Raw genomic sequence first — 22,381 nt, forward strand, 5'->3', positions numbered from 1 at the left:
AGACACTGCCGCTTTAAATATTTCAAGGCTTATGTAGCTAGTAAATAGGCTCCATTGCAATATGGCTGTGAAGGTCGTGTCCTATTGTATCTTTCCTCTGATATTGTGTATGAAAGAATCAAAATGTTTACTCCACACAAATATTTTTATGTGTCTTAATCTTTGTGTTACCATTATAAATGTTGTTATTAGTAAATTATATCCAGGTCAATACACACCCAAGTCTCTTCCTGAATCTATTTAAATCCACACCCTGAACACATTATCATGATTACATTTTAGCAATTTCAGCATATTATTTGCATTCATGTGCCTAATTTTGCAAACACAATCCTGTTGAACCTCATTTCTCAGCATTAGTGAGGCAGAGCTCTTTTAAGCAAAAGGGATTGGCCCTTTAATGTGGAAAGGATAATTAAACAGATTCCTCAAGTGTTACTGGAGTTGGTCATACTATTTAATTTACAATTTGAAGCCACCTAGACTAGATCTGAAACTTTGTATTTCACATTTTTAAGGAAGCCTATTTTAGTTAAAATGCATACAACAGAAGCAAATAATATTAAGGAAAAGAGGTGGAACCAAGCTGCAAATATTTCAAAAACAGCAAATTAAATGGAAACAAGAATTCTAGAAATAATCAAATTTGTTTTTGAATCCCTAACATATGTGAATGCTCTCTACAAGTATATAGCTTTAAGTATATCAAGAAAGACTGCGAACTAATGCAGACATGAGCTGTAATGACAAAAATGGCATTTAATTTTACACAGGATTAGATTACAGGACAAATGCTAAAATATGTCTGCCCATCCTCTTTTCCCCCACCCCACACTTGTTCTGCACTCCATGAAGGGACTTTACCTGAAAAGGCAACAGATTATTGCCATTGTCTGTCCTGAAGGCGTTGTCTTCCATCCAGGATTTTGGAGCTAGAGGAGCAGCCCGGGGAAATTTCGGTGGGGCAATAACATTGGTAGAAAAGGGCTTCTTAAGAGGTGAAATGGGATTGAGTGGGGATGGCACTCCAACTCCAACTCCCACACCAACTCCCACACCTACTGCCCTTCGAGGGTCTCTGCCAGCTTGCAGCCCACCCCAAGGATTGGAAGGTGTACTCCAAGCTGCATTTTGGTGGTTATTCCAGCTGGAAGGAGAAGAGGTGGAGGCGGAAGAGGAAGAAGGTTTGCTGGTCATGATGGGCTGATGGCTATAAGCAGCATTTCTCTGGGCAAAAGATGCTTGATTAGGGCTGACCGGTGACCTCCTTTGCTGCTGCTGTGCTTGTTGTTGCTGCTGCTGCTGCTGTTGGTGGTGCTGAGTCTGAGCTAGGCCAATCTGGGGGGAGAAAGTGCCTCCAAAAACAGGATTGACATGATGAGGGAAATTTTGGAAAAGCATTGTCCCATTAACTGGGGTAATCCCTTGAAAAAAGCTATCATCCACTGCGTTTGTGGTCCCTGTAGACCAAGTGCTTCCGAAGGAGGGAGACAAGGACGTGCCGGCTGTGGGCTCCTGCTGAGGCTGGTGGAAACTTAAGCCCGGCAAGATGGGAGACTCCATTTGCATCTTTTCTTTGCTATTTTGGGCAGGAGCTGCTGAGCCGATGCTAGTCACTGGACTGTCCTCCGGTTTGGGTGTCTCTGACGTTATGGGTGTAGAAGGAGCTTCTGCTGCGTTTGGATCTTGCTGCTGCTGCCGCTGCTGCTGAGGCTGGACTTTGCTTTTGTCCATCAGTAAATCATCCTGCATGGTTTGCGCAGCTGAAACGAGGAGAAGAGAGAAAAACCATAAATACAGAGTAATAACATTCATAAAGCTGCTTTAGCCTTCCACTGCTTACTAGAATTCCACTGCTAGTATAATGCCGCCGCAAATTGCCAGACACAGCAAGCCTAATACGTAATCCCCACCCCCACTCCCTTCAGGGGTAAGCGGTTTGAATCAGCACGATCAGTTCACATTGCCTCTAAAAATACATTTGAAGAGGTTTCACCCTTTTCGATGTCTTGCTTCCTTTCAGTGTAAAGGAAAAATGTGCTTATAGGGCGCAGATATACAGCAATTTCGCCACGTCTCTTTCTCTTATACCGGAACTCAGAGCTCTCGCCCTGCAATGAGAAACTGATTCTGGTTCCTGTTTTTCCGTACACCCTCCTCCCTGTTATTTGCATACGTCAATAAATACTGCTGCGTCCTTCAGCAAGGTTAAAAAGACAGCAGCCTTTACTCTCCTCCACCCCTTTCCTATGAATAGACTTTTAAAGGAGCCGAATGCCCATTTTGATTAATCAACAAAAAGATTCAGCCAACTAACTTGAAACAGTTCACAATTCGCGATCTCAAGTCTAGAATAAGCGTAAAAGCTCAAGACAAGACATTTTGCTCTTTAAACTACGGAGGGTGGGGGTGGGAGTGGGGTGGGGGAAAGAGTACCCTACATAACAGGAGGTTCAGTTCGGCTTGCTTTAACAACCATTTTGGGTAAAACCTGCTAATAACTAGTTTCAGTTTGTTTCCGAATTGTTTATTCTATATTCCTTTCAAGCACGTTAAATGTAACATTTATAGCGTAATCTTATACTCTCGTAAATCTCACTGAATTCAATTATTATATCTTTTGATTAAAAATAAACTTAATTGAATTCAATTATACTTACTTATGAGTAGACACGTATGCATTCTTACAATTAATCCTTCTTTAAAAATGATTTTTTTAGCCTAAAGATATTGAAATACTCAGACCCTCGTAAAACTGATAAAAGTATTCAACAGCTGTAACAATTTTCCATAGACAAATTACAGAAGGTTTTCGACGAGTATGCATATAAGATTACTTAAAATACTGCCCATTGTAAATCTAGTTATGTTTCAGTAATATACTATAATTGTCATTACTTTCATTCTTAATATTCTCCCGAAAATCTTTTATTATTGGGCAGTTTAAAATATAATAAACACACAAATAATCATAAGAGCATTCACTAGCTATCCCCCTAGAAAGAAAACTATAAGAGAAAAATTAAATAGTAACATAGATTAAAAGGCAGCCATTCATGTAATATGTTGAACTTTATAAACAGATTTATTTAATAATACAACATTCAAAATCCAAAGCTGTATCATCACTCCCCCCCCCCTTTATCCAATGTTCAAATCACTCGCATTTTCTTGCTATTTAACTGCATCGAAGCAATCAAGGCGTCATAACAGCAGCTGCTTAGAGGACTTAAGAGTATTATGAAGACAGTAATTTTCCTTCTCACATCTATCCCATTCAATGGATTCATAAATTTATCATTCCTCTTTAAACAGATAATTTCAAGTAAGAACAGCCAGCAGCATATTTTGCATGGGTATTAATCCACACCAGGAATACATCACAGAAATAATTTTCTTCACTACTGATATACACACGAGTTAAAAATAACGTGTTGAGGAAGGTGCATACGGTACATAGAGCGTTCTAAGCTAAATTCAGAATCCCCAAAAGGAGTAAACTAGCACGCAGGTCTGACGCTGCTGTAGGGGGTGCAGACAAACCTTTAAAGCAGCACTGCAGCAAGCCATAATATCACAGCCTTTGTGTAGTTTTCCATTAGCTGCACTCTGATCAAATTCATCAAAGCGGTAGTGCAGACAACATATACATAAAATATTTCATGCAAAGAAAAAAGACTGGGTATATTACTCTGCACCGGCTTTTAAAATGCCCATTTATGAAAACATTTCTACAAACAAGGGTAATCTTATCATTAAAACTATGCCTTCCAATGCAGATGATAAGCTATACCATAACAATTGATTTAGATACCGCTATGAACTTCATCTTATTACACTTAGGATTTCATTAAAAATCGCACCTTTCCGCCTCAAGGTCAAGATCTACCTTTAGTGAAGGTAGGCAAACTGAACCGGGAAAAAAAAGGATGTTACTTTGAAAAAAAGCAGGCAGCAAAATACTGTACCTAGTAGTAGGTTAATATCCAGAGTCCCCTGATTTCTCCACCCCTTTTTCTCCCACTGAATATATTTGTGCTAGTCCAAAGTATACTACGGAAAAAAAAAAATCCCCATCGTACTTCATCTGCATGCAGTAACCCACACAGTCAAGGCAAGATGCCGAGAACATTTACCTTTTGAGTGATCAGTATTTAAAGATCAATGAAAGGAAGGGACAGTATGTCTATTTCCTTCTTTCGGGTTTGGTATATGATAAATAGAAATTGGTCTGGCAAGAGCACTTTGACAACTGTAAGCTTAAGGCGCATGCGCACTTGTGGAATTGTGGGGGTTGAAGTCTTGAACAGAGGCAGGCTGGGAGAATACTGTAGTACCCTATTCAAAGCAGCGATGCACGTTTAACAAGAGGAACTACGGCTATATGGTTCTTCAACAAAGAAAACTGGCTTAACAGGTACCTTTGGAAATAATAGTTACTTCATCATATGTGATTGATTGAACTTAATTTAGACATGGACCAAAATGCTAACGTTTCCTTGTTTTTTAGAGATTTGTATCATATCTGAATTAAAAGCAACCCTGGTAATAGCTGCCCAAAGTAAGTTATTATAACCTTAGACCTGAACTAAGCAGTTGGGTTTCATTCCATTAAAAAAGGCTTAATATATTTATCAAGATATATTCAGATCTATTGTGTCCCTCCTTCTGCCTGCTTTGCAAGGATTTTTAAAAAATCATATCCATTCTTTAGTATTTATCCCATACTGTTTACAATGAAAGTTGGTCCTTCTCTTCAGGCAATGTGCACATGCGCACACACATGCTCACACAATATCAAATCTAAGCATAAATTAAAATCTGTCATGGATAATATATCACCTACAATTTGATGTCTCTTTTCCATAACTGGCTTTAGATGTTAGAAATAATGAGAAATATAACAAATCATATTTTCATAATACTCTTTATGGTGGGAAACTTCTAGTTAGTGATTGTAAATTAATCCTGATTATAATAAATCATAAATTATAATTTTAAAAATCATAACTGACTGAAGGTACAATAGCTGTTATCTTTTTTCATCAAAGTATTTTTAATGTCCACATTATGAAATAATTGCCTTACATCATTAACAATATTCAAATGTCTTCAAGTCAAATATAACAAGGAAAAGGTTGAGTAAAGATATAATAAATGTTTTTCAAAACTTTATATCTGGCATTTTCTAAACTCTACTATCTTCATAATCTAAAAATTCTTAAAGTTAGTGTGGATAACTAATGTGCTGAAATTACATATCACTTCAATTAATTGTGTTCCTTTGTTATGATTAATAATAGGATGGATTAACTTTTAAATGCTAAGTTAATGCACAGAAATGCCTATTTTTCCAGTTACTGCCAGTTGCATTTTGTTTGACAAAATTACCTGGGGAGGACAAAAAAGATCTAAGCATTCCATCATAAAGTAGCATCAGATATTATATGCTAAGATGCAAAGGAGCATTATTTATTTATATAATATTTTTGGATTTTTAAAGTTATATTTGAATTTAAATAAAATATCTGAATCATCCATTTTAATTATACTTGAACAACTGGATTCTACACATATTTATTCAGATGTATGTTCAAGGGGTCTTTTTCCCAATAAAACTATTATACTTTAGTCTCTCTTTTGTTCAGAGCTGGGGGAAGCAGTTGGATCTTTGAACTGATATCTGAGAGTGATGTGGAAGTTGGGATGTGGAAAAATAAACACAATAGGACAGAAGTTCATGTTCCTGGACAGTTGACATATAGGGCAAGGGCAAGTTACATTCATTCATAGTCTTAGGATGACAGTCTGAGAACACTCCATTGCTTCTGGATACTTAGATGGTGTCAATTGAATGAAGTGTATTTTTATCACCTGTGGCAGGTAAATGCCAACTACAGTCAATTGCCCTTTCCAGACTAAATTACTTAAGAGGAACCTTATGTTAAAATATTCTAAAAATCCTGTTTGTTGAAAGTGCTTCTGCCAGGCAGAAGAGTGACCTGAAACATCACCACACTGTTATTTGATCTGTAGTAGTTACCATTTTAGTTTCTAGTCCAATTTAAATCTATAATTAAAGATGGCAATGATAATTTCTCCCACATATATTTCTACTCAATTATTTCATTCAGCATTATGTTTTGCCCCAAATTCTTTTACTGACTAACTTATGGAGGTCTTCATAAGGAGTAAGGTTGTTTTACTTGTGGTTCCAACTTTGTAGATCATTTGCCATCTAGCCCAAGTAATATTAGTTTTAGATTTTATATATGAAGCTATGGTCTGGCTTTTAGAGGGCTTTTAGTGATTTTGTTTTAAATTTTTTGGCTCTTTCCTTTTATCCTTAATTTCAAAAATTGTTTTTGCTAATTTAACCTATTTTCTTTATTTATATATTACTATATATTTATTATTAAAGCCCATTGTATTGGGGTTATAAGTCACTCTAATTTCTTTTGAAGTGAGATAATGTGTCCTACAATTGATTATAATAAACAATTATGATAAATAAGATTTCTTAGAATTAGTCATATATAAACCTCATCAACACATACCATAGATGGCCCTGCTAGGTGGCAGCACTTACCAGGTAGGTGGCTGCACCTAGCCAGCATTGGCTGATCTCAGAAAGCTAAGCAGGGTTGGATCTGGTTATTACTTGGAATCCCAGACCTGTAGTCTAGATTAAGAAGTCAGAAACATTGCAATGGCAAACTATACTAGTATGGTTGCCAAAGAAAGCTACATGAACATGTCCATGAAGTCATGAAGGAGGAGATATTCTAACCGAATTCAAGCAGGAATGGTTTCCTCATATAAAATGTATTACCCAGTAAGGCAAGCTAAGATACTTATAATATGGTTTCTGAAGAAAAAGAGAAACTGTTTAAAAAATAATTAAAATGATCCAAATAGAAATGAGCAATAATCACAAATGTCCAAAGCATACTATAAAAATATTTAAATAGCTATTAGCAGCTGGGAAAAATGGCAGGGGGGGGAAGAGAGGAGCTACTAGAATGCTTTTTCCTATATTTTTTCTTTTTTTTTTTAACTCAGAAATATTTTCATAATCATATTTTCATTTCAAATTTCTCTCTAGTGTAAAGTTTATTTCATCTGTGTATATGTATTCCTTTTCTTTGTTTTTGCATTTTTTGTTGTTTTAATTAATACGTAATAAAAAATACAATCAGGGGCTAATTCAAAGATATTACCATTCATACCATAGATGAGGAAGTAATAATAGAAATGAAACATGGCTCAAATACCTAATGAATAACATGCTTTTCTTTTAATAGGAAAGAGAGGAAGGGCCCAACATAAAATATGAATGAGTGAAGCATTCTCAATACATTACACTGAAACCTTAATTAGAAGATTAGATTACTAAAGTAGAATAGCTTTTGTATTACAAGGACATGACCATACATTTGGAAACCAATTTTTTTTTTCCCCATTACTGTCTGAACAAGGGAAGCAGCCTGAAGTGTGTGAGGTAGGATAAACATAACATACTAATATATACATTTACAGATGAAATACTGAAACCTATAGTTTGTAGGTTTCTTCAAGACAGAGAAAAATTAATGTCACTGAAAGTATATTTTATAAGGCTTCGGTTATTGCCAAAAACCCTACATAGATATATTCGTGAAATTACCAGGAGTCAAGCCTGACTTGAAAGAGACTTTCTTGTAGGAGGACATGAAAATACACAATTTCATGTAAGGGCAAACCCTTCAAATGTAGAACAATAAAGAATATTTTTATTTAAGGTTATATTTTGAAACAAAAATTATAGTAAAATAAGAAGAGTGTATCCTGAAGAACAAGCATTTACCTTATGTGTGTTGTTTGAGCAGAAGATACAGTGACATCTACTCATTCTTTCCCCTGGGTTTCTTTTATCCATTCATTTCTTTATCTGGAGTACTAAGCAGAACTCAACATTTGTCCCACTGCATAATGATAGACTGTTAAATATATGGAAGATCCAAAGACCAGCACAAGAGCTACCGCTTCAAAGTCAATATTGTTTCCATTTTAAATAGAGCATCCAAAAAGTTCAGAAATAATATGAAAATATATGTAAATTTTCTCTTTCAAGTTAAATAGTAGTATGTTTCTTAAAGACAACTAAATGTTGGACCCAACACTGAAAATGGAAGAGTAAATGGACATGAGAGATGTGAGGAAAAAGAGGCAGGATCAGCCTGCTTGTATACTTACAAGTATATAACACTTTCCCTCAACCCAGAATTAGATATCAGTCCATTATTCCCTTAAAGAAAATGATGAGACTGTGAGTAATGGAATTTGAAATACAACATACTGAAGTATCATGTTGAGAAAAACTGGATACACTGATTCTTCTGGTTGCAAAATTAATATGGAAGTGATATCAAATATGTAGGGTAGGGTGCAAAAACTAACAGGTAGCTTTTCATATAACATTCACTGTGCAAACTTCTGTATTGACATCCAGTTCACATGACTGCTAAATCTACCTCAGCTTTCATAAGGAAATAACTAGTTCCCTAAAGATGGTAAGACATCCCATTATTAAAATTGTTGTACAAATTATTACAGCCTGCTATATGATCCTGTTAATGCTTACCAAGTTAACAAGTTAACAACTGGTATCAAGTATTTTAAAAACATTTTAAAATTAGTAGTAGAAAAATTGCTAGTTCTTGAGAAATAAGTGAGCTTCATCTCTGTTTGGGAGAACCAAAATAACCAAATATTAGGTCATTGGATAGTTTTAAGTTTGTGGTTTAGAAGTGAGAGGATCCCTTTCAAAACAAATTGTAATTTTTCCATTACAACTTTTAAGGGTATCACATATGTTCAATCCTAAATTATACTGTTAAATCAAAGCCAACTGCTATTTTCTAAAACTATATTTAATCTATTTTTTTTTTTTAAAAAAAGAGCAAAGTAAAAGTAGCACTATTTTTCTGATACTTTCCTAGAGGAAGGCCCACGCTGGCTGTGTTTGTACCATATGCTGAAGCTCAACTCACCATACATATTTTAGCCTAGCCTGTTGAGGGAACTCAGCCTGTGTAGTTATATTGTGGTTTAGTCTGTCATGCATACTCAAAAAATTGGGTTAATGGAGTAAACTCTGATTCAGTTAACCATGGATAAGTACATTGTGTGAACCCAGCCAGTAGTTAGTGTCCTTGGTTTTCTTTTTTTCTAAACAATGAGCTTCAGATATACTGTATCATATTTTATCTACATCATTCGGATATAATGTGAAGAAGATCTGGCATTCTAGGTAATAGCTGGAAGTTTAGCACTTTATGCCTAGGTATTTCTTTCTGCCCCATTTCATGTATCTCTGTAAACAACATGCAGGTTAAAGAAAATGGGTCAGCTTCCATTAAGCTCTTCCCTCAGGAGGAGTGGACATGACATTTTAAGAGGCTATCCCATTGAAACACTGTACCACACCAAAATTGTGACAGGGTTTGTCACCCCAATCCAACATTAGTTTTAATAGCCTTCCTAGGAGAAAAGCAGAGGGTAATATTCTGTCCTCGAAACAGAACAACTTGTCTCATCCACAACGTCTAATCCAACCTCCTTTGCTTAACTCTGAGAGAGGCTGGTTCTCTTTTTGTTTCTCTCACTTTGTTTCTGACGTATTGACAGCTGCAAGGAGCCATCCATTTTATTGGTCTAGTTGGCATAATCAAAAAGTCACAGGTCTTCCAACTATCCCTATAAAAAAAAGCATTTGCAGCGTGGACATGGGAAAGGGGGATATGGGGAGAGAGACTGAAAATAGGAGGACGACATAGGAGGCAAACCTGTAAGAAAAGGAAAGGCGGTGGGGTGGGAATGTAATTCATATTATAACACCTAACTACGAATCACTCCCTTTTCTCTCCCGCTTGCCCAGAAGGGAACGACAAGAAGGCAGAGTAAGGGAAAAGCAACCCGCACAGAAATTGACAGGGGCGAGGTGCTGACCTTTCCCGCAGCGAGCGTAGCCATCTCGCCGCGTCTGCAGCCGAAGGCAAAATGCCACCCGCCTCGCGCTCACACACCCAGCTGCGGCTTAAGGACAGGGTGAGAGCAACCGTAACGCGCGCGCCGTTAGAAGAAGGAGGAAAGGGCGGGGGAAGGGGGATTTAAATCCCCTCAGGGGTAGCAAGGAGCAGGAACTACATCTCCCATGGTGACTTGAGCGCTGACTGCAGTCTCTCGTTTACAGCGGAGGAGAAGGGAGCCGAGCGCAGCAGCGGTTCCTCTGTGAGGTAAGAGCTGGCGCGTGCGCAGTGGCTCTCGCTCCTCCCTCCCGTCCCTCGCTGCTCGGAGGTTGCGGCCTTGCTTTTTTTTTTTCCCTCCCGCTCCGTTTCCTCGTTTTCTCTCCCTCGCGCGCGCGCTGTCTCTTACTCTCGAAGCTTGCCAGGTGTGAGTGGCACCTGCCCTCAGTGGCGTCTTTTGTCGCCGCGAACGAAGCGTCCGGGGACTCCGACGGGGTCCCTGCCCCCTCCTCCTGGCAGGCTCTGGGCCTTGCTTTCTAGACCGGTCCCTGGCGCCTGTTTTAGCCGAGCCCCCGGGTTCCCCGCACCCGGGGAAGATGTCGGAACAGACGGGCTTAGTAATGCCGCAGACCCTGGACAGGTAGGAGGGGAGGGCTAAAGTTGGGGGTAACGGGCGAGTCAGGTAGCCTGCTCAGGTGCGTCAAGCTGCTTAGACATGGAGCCGACCACGCTGGAAGGAAAGCCTCTGGGAATGCCCCCCTCCAGCTGACAACGCGGTGGCAGGGAGATGTGCGATATAATGAAAGGGCCTGTAGAAAGAGAGAGTTGCTAACGAGAAAAGGAAGGAAAAGAGGTCTGTGGGTTGAGGATAATTTGTTGCGCTTGCGGTCCCTTTCAAGAGCAGAAAATTAATGACTTTTCAAATATATTTTCCACCCCTCTCCACTGCGAACATATATTCCAGTTGGAATTGCGTTGATATTATACCCCATAAGCAGCTTAAAGTTGGAGACGCATTGTTAATTCATTTATGATATCGATTTAATATTTATTGAGTCCACTGGATATTTATTTATTTTAAATTTATTGGGTGGCCAATAAATTTAAAATAAATTAATATAATACAATATTCAGATAATTGATTAATGTTTGCCCTCAGTTTAGCTTATATTTTTTTACATCCCAAACAGGTGACTAAGGAAATTAGTGGAATGGAAAGGAATTTGGATACTATACTGAACGGGGCATAATGTGGAACCCCCCCCCCCCCTTTTTGCCACTATTCCTCAGTATTGATTGCTTCAGAGGCTTAATGTGATGGTATAAACAAACAGGATCTTGCTCATTTTGTGATCACTGGAAAAGATATTTGGGTTGAAAATATTGCTATTGTAGCAGTTTCAAGTTTAGTTTTATTAAGTGTGTAGCTATAGGCTGCTGCATGAAGTTCTCACAGAGCAAGATGCAAAACAATATTAAGTCAATTCATATGGAATTTACTTACACTAGATTTAGTGAGGGAATTGAGTTTTTGGTCCATAACTTTAATACTACAATGGCAAGAGAAGCTACACGCTGAGAGATCTGGACAGCTTTATCTGAAAGAAAAAGACCAGCTTATCCTCATTAGAACTGAAATACTAAGAATCCAATAAGGCTTTTTTTCACCCTACACAAATGAATTCAAGGGAGAGTGAATTATGTAATGAGATAAATTTTCAATCTAGGATTGGTAGTGTATACAGAACCTTTGTGCCAATGGAATTTCATGGTATCGCCCTTCGTATCATTGACATACTGCATCAGAGGACTGGGTCAATTGTATGAAGTTATATTAGCTACCTGGCACTTCTGGTAGTCTATTCAGTCTATCAGTACCATGGGGTAAATTTTGTGATGGCTTTTCTGTTATCTCTAATATAAAATATATATATATATCTTGATTAGAAAGGATATAATTGAAATAGATCAAAGAGCTATGATTTTCATGTCTTCTGATATTTCACCACTTCAGAGCATTGATTAATCAGAAACCTATTCTCTTTCAGTAGGATCAACTGTAGTAGGAGAGAGAACCCTATATTCCAAAGTGGTATATAAATTATTAAAAATCTAGGAAAATACTTTTGAGGGATTCATATATAATTGAGAGCCAGTGTGATGTAGTGCTTATAGTGCTGGATTAGGAGTAGGGAGACACAGGTTCTAGTCCTCCCTTAGGTATGGAAAGCAGCAGGGTGACTTTGTGCCAGTTTCTCTGTCTCAGTGTTACACACGGGGAAGTCAAAAAACATTCATCTATCTACCCACACTGTACCAGCATGGCAGATTATGGTGCATAACTTTCAAGTGAAGAGTCCTTCATCCTTCAATGGATTGATTTGGAATAATACTATAACTGGTGGTCTGTGAGTTGCTGAATAATCTTTTCATCCTATGTTTGTGGACCATTACCCTGATCTCTGTATGGCAATTTTGGTTGTTTTACCTTTTGATGTCATTTGTAATATACTGCTTAAAATTATGAATATAAACCTTTATCTTACAGTAAAGGATAATGATTAATAGGAATCCACTAAAACAAAACTATATTCTCTGTTCACTTAATAATAGAAAGTAATAAGTTGTAAAGGAAGGTAAAATTAAATAAAACAGTTAACTTGAGATATTGCACTGGTATTATTTTAGACTAAACCCAATGAGCAAATCAAGATAAAAGTAAAGGTAGAAAATCTGTTTTGAGAAATTCTACCACTGTTATTGCTATTCAGTGATATTGTAGTTATTGCATTAAGAGACTGATATTTGTACCATTACTTTACAGATGTGTGTGATTTGGGGACATTGGTTTTGAAGAGCTTGGAAAATGGACCTAAATATGGCAAATGAGGTTCGGTATAAGGAAGTGTAAAATTATGTACACAGTAGGGAGATGTAATTTCATACGTATACTTGGTAGATTGGTAGCTCAATAAAACTGCTAACCCAGTGTGCTGCTGGATTAATGCTTCCCATCTTGGGAATCATTTAGGAAGGAATCAGAATAAACTTCCAACTTCATAATGCCTTTCAACAAATTTAGGGTATAAATATATTTGAAGTAAAGTTTTGGTTGTATTTCTTCAAAATATGCTGGAAAAGATAAAAGGAAAACTGTAGTGTTTAGGGAGCTGGAGCAACTTTCTTTGGAATAAGGATGCTGGGATTTTCTTGCTAAGAAGAAAAATGCATAAAGTTGAATTTGACAGAGATGCATTGTATTGCACATGATGTAGAGAATTATAGATAGGAAGATATTTTTCTTGTTTCTTCATTATACTGGAGTTCCAGGGTATACAATCAAGCTGAATAATGGGAGATTTAGGAAAGATTGAAAAAGAGGTAATTTCTCACCTGACACATAGTTTAACTGTGTTATCATAAAATTGGATGATGTCAGCTAACTTGAGTGGTTTTAAAAAGGAAATTAGTCAAATTCATGGCAGATAAACCTATTAGTGGCTGTTAATTATGTTGGCTGTATATTATCTCCAAGATCCAAGGCAGAAATGCCTCTCAATATTAAGGAACATGAGCAGGAGCATAAAATTATGCTCATATCCTATGGACTTCCTATAGGCACAAGCTTGGCTACTATGGCAGCAAGATAAATGAATTTGGAGGGTCAGTTGTAGTTGTAAATTTAAGGTTCTTTATTAATCATTTTTAGACATTAGCAAAACTTCATTAAAGGATGATGTATCACTTTTATTAAGTTGATAGTGAGCAGATTTTTAAAAACAAAAATTAAGTTTTAGCAAGGCAAGGTAAAATATGTGCAATAAACTAGACTGAAAGCTGAGGCTGTACTCCTGTACTTTATTAAATCCTATATTAAATTCAGTGGGCCTTTTACCCTAGTCAGCATGTATAAGCTGCACATTAACATTACATAGATTAGACTTGGAAGTTAAAAAAAAAAAAATCCTTAAAGGAGGCAGTGCCAAGCCATTTCTATATTACTGCTATAAAATATATGTGAATGTGGACATGAGGTTTCTAGGAGTTCTTTATGATCTTTGACTATAAAAATAAATAATAACTAAATTATGCTTGTTTTAGAATATAGTTTTCACAGCAGAATGTTGAAAAAATAAACAATGGTGTTATGCGAAAAGCAAAATGTGAGTTTTGCAGAAAGTAGATAAACAGATTTTTACAGTCATTTACTTTATAGGGGGCTTTTATAGTTGAAAATGGACACATCACTAATGACTTCTTTATTATTATCTAAATTGGCACTGTAAATTGCTTGCTAAAGAGAGGATGTACATGCAGTAATATTGTGAGGCTATAAACTACACTGTTTTGCACTTCTAATGTTAATCCCTGTGTAAAGGCATGGTAGAAAATAATTTATACTAAATGTTTTTTTTTACTATTTATTAATAGAAGTGTGCAAAAATCTGGAAAGTTACATACTTTGCATCCAATTATGCTACATTAAACAATATCAGATATCCTAAAAAGCTCTAATGGGACAATATTAGAATTTTTTTTTGGAAATATGTCTAAATGGCTGTTGTTTAATGTGCTGGTCGGCACTAAGCAATATACCTATTGTTTAAATTATAATAATTCTAAGACCTAGTGCATTCTGAAGGCTTATTTAATATTTTGATATGGGATTTTTCCTTTAGAGGTCTCAAGGTTTCTGGTTTGTCACATTCCACTTTACTCTCCAAACAATCACATGAAGTAGTTTATCTAGGGATATATGATTGTTTGAAGGTCACTAGTTAATCTTGTGGCCAAATACGAATTTGAGTCTTCTCACATCTAGTTTAATAATGTACCCCATGGTTCTCAGGGTCTAATAGAATCTAACATTTCTAAATATATAGAAGAACTAAAACTTAAAACATAAACCAATATTTAGCCAATCTTGTCATAAGAGCACTGTCATCAAACTCCAATTCTCAAAATCTTTGTAAGTGTTCTTTTTTCATTTGCCATTCAGGGAGCTTCATTATGAGAATCTGTTCTATCAGTAGATGTTATTTTTTTCAAACACCTTCCTTCCCAGTGACAAACTAGATGAAAACATAGTTTCAATTCATACAGTGCCTTTAGGATATAAGATATTTATATTATGCTTTTATTATGGTGATTTATATCTTTCTTCCCATACGACATTCAAGGCAGATACTTCAAATGCCAGGAGAATTTTATTTCCATTAATCCTTGGGTCAGTTGCAAAACTTTATATTGATAAGTCATCACTAGACCCATTTTTGAGTCAATCATTCTGATGTTAGGTAGGCAATGTTTACAGAACAGTTTTATGTTATTGCAAAATGATACTGCTTTGCAACCATACTGTAATAGCATTATAGTACCGTGTGTGTGTGTGTGTGTGTACACACAGATATATATGTTAGCACTTGGTAGAGTAGTCATGAAGGTCTTGGAAATGATATTCAGATCCCGTATTGTTTCTATTCCTACAAAGATCAGAATGGTGCAGGCGTTAGTATTCCTTGTGACACTCTATGGAAGTGACAGTTAGATTTTGAAGCTGCAGGATAGAAAGAGTATTGATGTTTTTGAAATTTGGTGTTGGAGAAAACACCTGAGGAAAAAAAAATGGATCATTGAACAAATCAACCCAGAGTTATCACTTGAAGCATAAATGACCAGGCTTAAATTATACTTTGGACACATTATGTGAAGACCTAACTCTCTGGAGAATGCTCTAATGCTGAGAAAGTGGGAAGAAAAGAGAAGAGAATGATAGGCAGCAAGGTGGATAGACTCAGTTATGGTGGTGATAGGTGCACCATGGGAAGACCTGAAGGTTAGACACAGATCATCATGGAAATAATCTATGTGGATGCCAAGAGTCGACACTGAGTTGATGGCACATAACCAATCAAACCGTATGTGTGTCTTTTTATTTTTTTCAACTCAACAAAACGTGAGCAGAAATTATGCAAAGGGGCTTGGGACTCTGTCTGTTCTTCAGAACTGAACAGAACCAAATTTGGGAGAAGTTACCCCCTTCCCCCCAAAAAGAAGACAGTTTGAAAATGGACCAGATCCAGTGGGTGTGGACAAAAGAAAATTCAGAATAAAAACCCAGTATATCCATATGGGGAATGGCTCAGAATGCTACCAGCTGCTCCATTCTCAGCCTCCATATCTCACCCTTCAGGTCATGTGACCTAGAAAAGAGCATATACAGCTTTCCCTATGCTTCCTAGTGCACACACACACATTATCCAAGTGGAGAGCAGGAAAAAACACACACAAATTAATCCCTGGAGTGAAAGCACACACACACACACAGACACATAGATGCAACACATTTCTACATAACAGAAAAAAATACATGTCCAATGGCCACTGCTGGCAAATGGAGTGGAAAAGATTCCAGAAGCCATTCTCTCCATATTTTCCCTCTGCATTTCTGCATCCCAAAGGAATTATGTAAAAAGGCTTAGGACTCTTCTGTCTGTCCTTCAGAAGGATAACTGCCCGAAAGCAGAACATTATGGAACCAATTTTGGTATGGCAGGAAAAGCCAACAAAAGAAAGATCATATTCAAAAGTTGGCTTGATTCAGCCAGAGGCTATGAGGGCAAAACATTATCCAGTGCATTCCAATGGGAGAGGCTGTTGGGTGGCAATTCAGAAGGTTTCTAACTGCTCTATTATTGCACTCTTCCTTCCCAGTTATGTGAATTTTAAAAGCTATGCTCTGCTTACTTTCCCTAGAAAAAGACATAATGTGTACAAATACAAGTTTAAGCAGCCACTTAAGCTTTATTTTATTTTATAGAATTTCTTCATATAGCAGCACTATATTAATATGTGCCTTGTCATTCTCTGCCATTAACAGTAAAAAATCATTCTTCATCTGTTTGTATCACAGTGTGTGTAGAGGCTAAGCAGTACTTTCCCGTGTTTCCAAAGTATTACATAACAGAAGCAAAAACATTATACTGACTTCTATTTAGAATTCAGAGACTGGTGTGTTATACCCCTAACCTGACAAATAATTAAGACTATTAAATATATTGTCATCAGTTCATGATAATTCATGTCATATTGTTGTAGGATAGTAGTGGATATTTGTTTTTCATTTTAAAAATAAAACAAGTGTCTCTTTAAAGTCTTATATGTGCTTACATTGATGTTAAGATATCATTTTCAGCTGTACATTATTTTTTTAAAGTCATCTGATTACCATGCAACTATCATATGCCATACAAAAATAATTTTGAAACATTTCTTTGTTGTTTTAATGTGGCAATATTTTGAAAAAGGAACACACAAGAAAAAATATTCCAGATATTTAGTGGTTTTCATATGTAAACACACAGAATTCAGTGATTAGAATATTGTTATTTTAGATACAGAAACACACTGCTATCAGTAGAAAAAGAAAATAAATGTCCTAAGTTTTTTACAAAGCAAGTGAAACAAGACTTTAGACTTTGCGGTTAGTAACGTTTAGAATCTTCGTTCACATGTTTATAAAAAGGAGATCACCTTCCCAAAAGCAGGATTAATGTAAGAAGACATTTTATCTCACCTTTATTTTCCTGTGAAGTTACTGACAAGATGAATTAATAGCTCTGATACGTACAAATGAAGAGAGTGGCTGATTAGTGTTAGTGGCAGAGAATGACAAAGCACATTTTAGTTTAGTGCTGCAATATGAAGAAGCTTTGTAGAATCTTTAAATAGAATTGAGATTAAGTGCTTAAATTGCAACTTAACATTGTTTACGTAATGACTTTTCAGTTCTAAAAACTGTCAGTTTACTATCCTGTCAATTAAAATATACTTGAAAATATAATTAAATATGTTGAACAGGTTCTTTTTTAATATCTTCATATTGTTCTGGGCAAAAAAGTCCCTTGTAGCAGCTGTGCTTCAGTTTAAAGCTTTATTCCTACTGAGCCTTAAAAACCAAGACCTGTGTTGTAGTGTTTTGAAGGTGGGCTGAAAAATAGTGAGCAAAATGCTTAATTTCAGATGTACTGAAATCTTGTGATCATGAGTTCATTAAAATGTTGCAACTATTTTTAGATGTAATTTTTTTCTTCTTTACAATCTAATTTTATTTTTATTTAGAACAACAAGGGTATAGTTGGCAGTCAGATACCAATGAGTCAGTATTCCAATCTCACAAAAATTATAAAAGTTGAGTTTTGAACAGCTCTTCTTTCAAATGATCTGGGGATTGTAATAGCCTTTTATCAAAAACTATAGTGAATTCTGATAAACATGTTTAAAACTTGGTGTGAGCAGAATTTTTTTCTGCTAGTATAGACATTCTTGTAAACTCTGTGGCTTTAAAGGGAAAGGTTAAAAAGATGTATCGAAGTTTCTTGCTTCTGTTAAAAACATTGTGTGCTGCTGAAGTTTTTCCTTTATTTTATGTGCCTATTCAAAAAAGCAAACAGTAATCTCTTTGTCTTCAAATTATGTCCAACAATATTTATTTTTATTTATTTATAAATCAAATTTATATGCCACCCATCTCACTATCAGGCGGCTCACAAGTAATATATTTTGGATTGTTACATTCTGCATAGAAATGCTATAATCTGTACAAATCTATTCTTTCCTCATCTAACATATAAAACAAAGGTAATAATACTGTGTTGGCTCCTCAAAAATGGCTGTTAAATTTGTAAAAATTTGTAATCTTTGTAAATTTTTATTTAAATTGTAAATAAATTAATAAATAACAAATAAATAACATTGTAAATTTTGTAAATTTGTAGAAAATACGGAGATAGTCTTTAGATGCGAGAGGGCTATGCGTATATTCTTGTTTTATCCTAACACATGGGGCTGACAAAATTGTAAGTGTAAACTCACAATAGCTGAAAAGTCTGATTCTGACCCTTGGACTTTTGTAAAACTCTCTTTCTCCAAAATTTGAACACAAGTAATAGCCAACTTTCTAGCATAGAATACTATGCCATACTAGAAAATAGAAACATGAACAGTTTGTCTTTTACATATTTTGATTGGAAGAAAGAGTCTTAGAATGCTTCTGGAAGTTTATCATCACTCAGTCAAATGTCTGTGAGTGAAATGGAAAAATGATATTTTGTATATATAAATAAAATATTTTATTTTGTGTAAAAGGCATTAGATATATATTACATAGAATAAAAAAGAGACTTATTTTTCCAATGCTGATATAGTAAGCCATATCTGATATCATGAAAGATTTGGGGAAGGTATTATACAAGGACCAAGCCCTGATTTTTAGAAAGTGTGTTTTGTTTGACGTGGCAAACTTTCTATTTTAGGTTGCTGTCTGAATAGCGACCTGATTCTGTACTAGGCTAAAGGTAATGTTTTATTCAGTACAAGAAAATGGAAAAATTGGCAACAGCTAAGATCCTTATATCAATGACTTTATTTAGCTTTCTCCTGTATCTACTGTCAATAACAAGATAAATCTTATGACAGAAAGCAAAGCTTTACCATTACAGTAATCATCCATATTGTGCTAAAGGTTTAAGACTATAAAAGTAATTGTGCAATTCTTTTACAATTCACCCATTGTTTGGGGTGTTGTACATATTATTTAAACTTATTTGAAAAACTTATTTAAAAAATACATGTAGTTTTCAAATAAGTTTTTCAAATAAGTTTTAATGATCCACTGATGCTTTTTAGTTTTGCTCTCATTCAAACGAACATTAATCTTCTTGGACTGTTGAGTTGCTTCAAGAATATTCCAATATCTGTTTTTCATTTCCTCCATTTTATCTGAAGTAACCATTAAACTTACTACAAGTTGAGTAATTAAGGGAAAAATCATTAATGTATCTTTTTTTCTTGATTAGAAGAATTTATAATTTTGAAAATTATGGTCTTAAATGTATTTTGTATTCCTGAGATTTAAACACATATTCTTTTTATAACAGCATTCATAGTAATATTTCCTTTTGTTTTGCGGGATTTTTTTAATTAAATATTTGCATTATGTAGTGAGAAGGAAATTTCCTTGGAAACTCATCTTTGTACATACAGTACTCTCCTATATGTACATATGATGGCTTTCCCTGGAGAGTTTGGGCAGGTAGGACAACATTAATAAATCCATTAATAAATGTATTTATATACAGAGCAGATTATGTTACTGAAATATTGCCTGCCAGATAGATAGATAGATAGATAGATAGATAGATAGATAGATAGATAGATAGATAGATAGATAGATAGATAACTTTAAGATGTTGCAGGAATCCCAAACACAATTGTTATTATCAGTAGTGAGTAACATTTGGATAAGTGAGCCACAAATCAAATTCAAAACATGTATATCACTCTAGGATAGATTACAGTATATAGGTTGTTCCCCATTGTTTTGGGTGCTTTTGCTTGCAGATTTTGTATAAATCCCATTCAAACTGCTTAGTCCCATTTCCTAGTCTCAAAGGATTTTGGAGAGACCTGCTCTCTGGTTAGGAAGAGCAAAGACAAAAAATATTCCTGGAATGTGGTTCTTTATGGGCACCCTAAACGTTCTGTTCCTGTAGTAGTTTGAAGGACGTTTTGTTTCAAGAAACCTCTACAAGACTCTTTCAGTGCCTTTCAATACTGTAGAGCAATAATAGAATCAAAAAGTTAGAAGTAATGTTAGAGATAATCTAGTCCCAACTCCCTGCTCAGTGGAGGATCCACTATCTGACAGATAAACATGCTGTAAAATAATCTGTTTGAGGACCTTGCCTAATAATGATGTCAAGCTGACAGGTCTGCATTTTCATAGGTCCTCTTTCTTGCCCTTTTTGAAGATGGGGATGACATTTGCTGTCCTCCAGTCTTCAGGGACCTTGCCAATCTTCAAGACGTTCTTAAAGATTGCCAAGAGTAGTTCTGGGATCATGTTTGCTGGTTCCTTCAGTAAGCTAGGATGTAATCCATCTGACCCAGGAGACCAATATCTTTAAAGAGCTAAATTCTCTTTTTTCCTCTCCTTGTCTATCCTAAACTGCAGTTCCCTACTACCCTAAAAGCATAGTTGTGACCAGCTAGGCACCATTTCCTTTCTCAGAGAAAAATTAGGAGTTTTGAAGTTCTGCCTTTTCACCACTACCCCTTACCAATTCACTACTTTTGCCTCACAGTAGAGAAAAGTATTGATTCTTTTTGGTTTTCTTTTTGTTTCTAACATATCACATAACACATTTTTTGTTGTTTTTGTATCTCTTGCAAGCCTCAGCTTGCTCTGAGCTTTAGCCTTTCTAAAATAGGTCCTATAGTTTCTGGAGACTACCGTGTACTCTTTGATTATGTGTCCTTCCTTCCATTTTTTGCAAATATCCACTCTTCTCCTCAGCATTTTAGATAGCTCTGCATGTATCCACACTTGGCCCTTTAGATTTTTCCCATTTTTTCTTAGTAGGAATGAAAATGTGATTGCACTTTAAGTATCTGTTTATAGGATACCCCATCCTTCCAGGACCCTTTTCTCCTTCAGGATTTAAAGCTATTAGATCCAATCTTTCCTCCTTTGGAATATATCAGAATCTACTCTTTTGAAGTCCAGTATACAGACCTGACTCCTTTCAATTCCTCCTGCTCTGGGAACAGAACATGGTCATGTTCCCCCAAACATGATCTATCTTTTGAGTATAGATTAAGTCCATGATAGCAGAGCCTCTTGTTCAGCTTCTGACAAATGAAGTTATTAGCAAGAAAGGACAGGAATTTGTTCAGCCTTTAACTATTACATTCTTTGGAGAAATCTCTCCTTGTCACTATGGCATGCACTCCTGTTTGAATAACTGTCCTCATCTGTAACTTTTGCTTGCCTTTGGGATCTATAATAAACTCAGTAACAGTAGTTTCTCTCTCCTTTTATTCCTTTTGAGTTTTTTTCCTTTTTAATAAGTTGTAGCCTTCCAGTGCTATGTGCCATCCCCCCACCAGGTTCCAGTGATTCTATCACATATTTGCCTTCCTTCCTGAGTTTGGCGCTCTAGTTCTTCCTGTTTATTTCCATACTCTGTATGGAAACATCTGAAGGTTTTGAGTGGCACCATATAGTTGTAGTTTCCTGTGACACTGTACCCCAGCTTAGCTGTAGGCGTTTCCCTTTGTGTTCTGCTTTATTGGCCCCAGTGTTTGACTGTATATTTGGTTCCAGACTTTTGCTATACTACTTTTTTGTTCCAGCTTAACCCACTCCTGTTGAGAGTGACAAGGTGATTGCCAAACATGTCTTTCCAATCTTTGTAAAATGTAGTCCGGGACTTATATATATAATAATATAGCACAGGCTGTTGTAGAATCCAAATCCTTCTCAGCAGCAGTACAGTCAAAATATCCCCAAGCATTCACATGTATATGCATTA

The 22,381-nt window shown here is 36.0% G+C and overlaps 2 protein-coding genes across 12 annotated transcripts in view; one reads left to right on the top strand and one right to left on the bottom strand.

Moving 5' to 3' along the window:
* Positions 1-10,197, bottom strand: part of CPEB3 (cytoplasmic polyadenylation element binding protein 3) — a 109,774-nt gene extending 99,577 nt beyond the window's left edge. For 2 of the 11 annotated variants that reach the window (XM_088128994.1, XM_088128993.1), the window contains exons 1-2: positions 1,997-2,167; positions 865-1,763 (exon numbers count right to left, since the gene is read on the bottom strand). In XM_088128994.1, coding sequence (XP_087985120.1) covers positions 865-1,752 — 888 coding nt within the window. In that variant the 5' untranslated portion in view covers positions 1,753-1,763; positions 1,997-2,167. The other 9 variants (XM_088128992.1, XM_007429146.3, XM_088128997.1 and 6 more) reach the window with 7 other exon arrangements.
* A 103-nt stretch (positions 10,198-10,300) lies between these two features.
* Positions 10,301-22,381, top strand: part of MARCHF5 (membrane associated ring-CH-type finger 5) — a 36,942-nt gene continuing 24,861 nt past the window's right edge. The window contains exon 1 of the mRNA XM_088128998.1: positions 10,301-10,647. Within this exon, the coding sequence (XP_087985124.1) occupies positions 10,604-10,647 (44 nt within the window). The 5' untranslated portion in view covers positions 10,301-10,603. The remainder of the gene's footprint in view (positions 10,648-22,381) is intronic.

The sequence above is a fragment of the Python bivittatus genome, unplaced genomic scaffold, assembly GCF_059951505.1.
Source record: "Python bivittatus isolate LINGU-HERP-01145 unplaced genomic scaffold, Pbiv_v1 ctg000780_np1212, whole genome shotgun sequence".
In the NCBI taxonomy this organism is placed as follows: Eukaryota; Metazoa; Chordata; class Lepidosauria; order Squamata; family Pythonidae; genus Python; species Python bivittatus.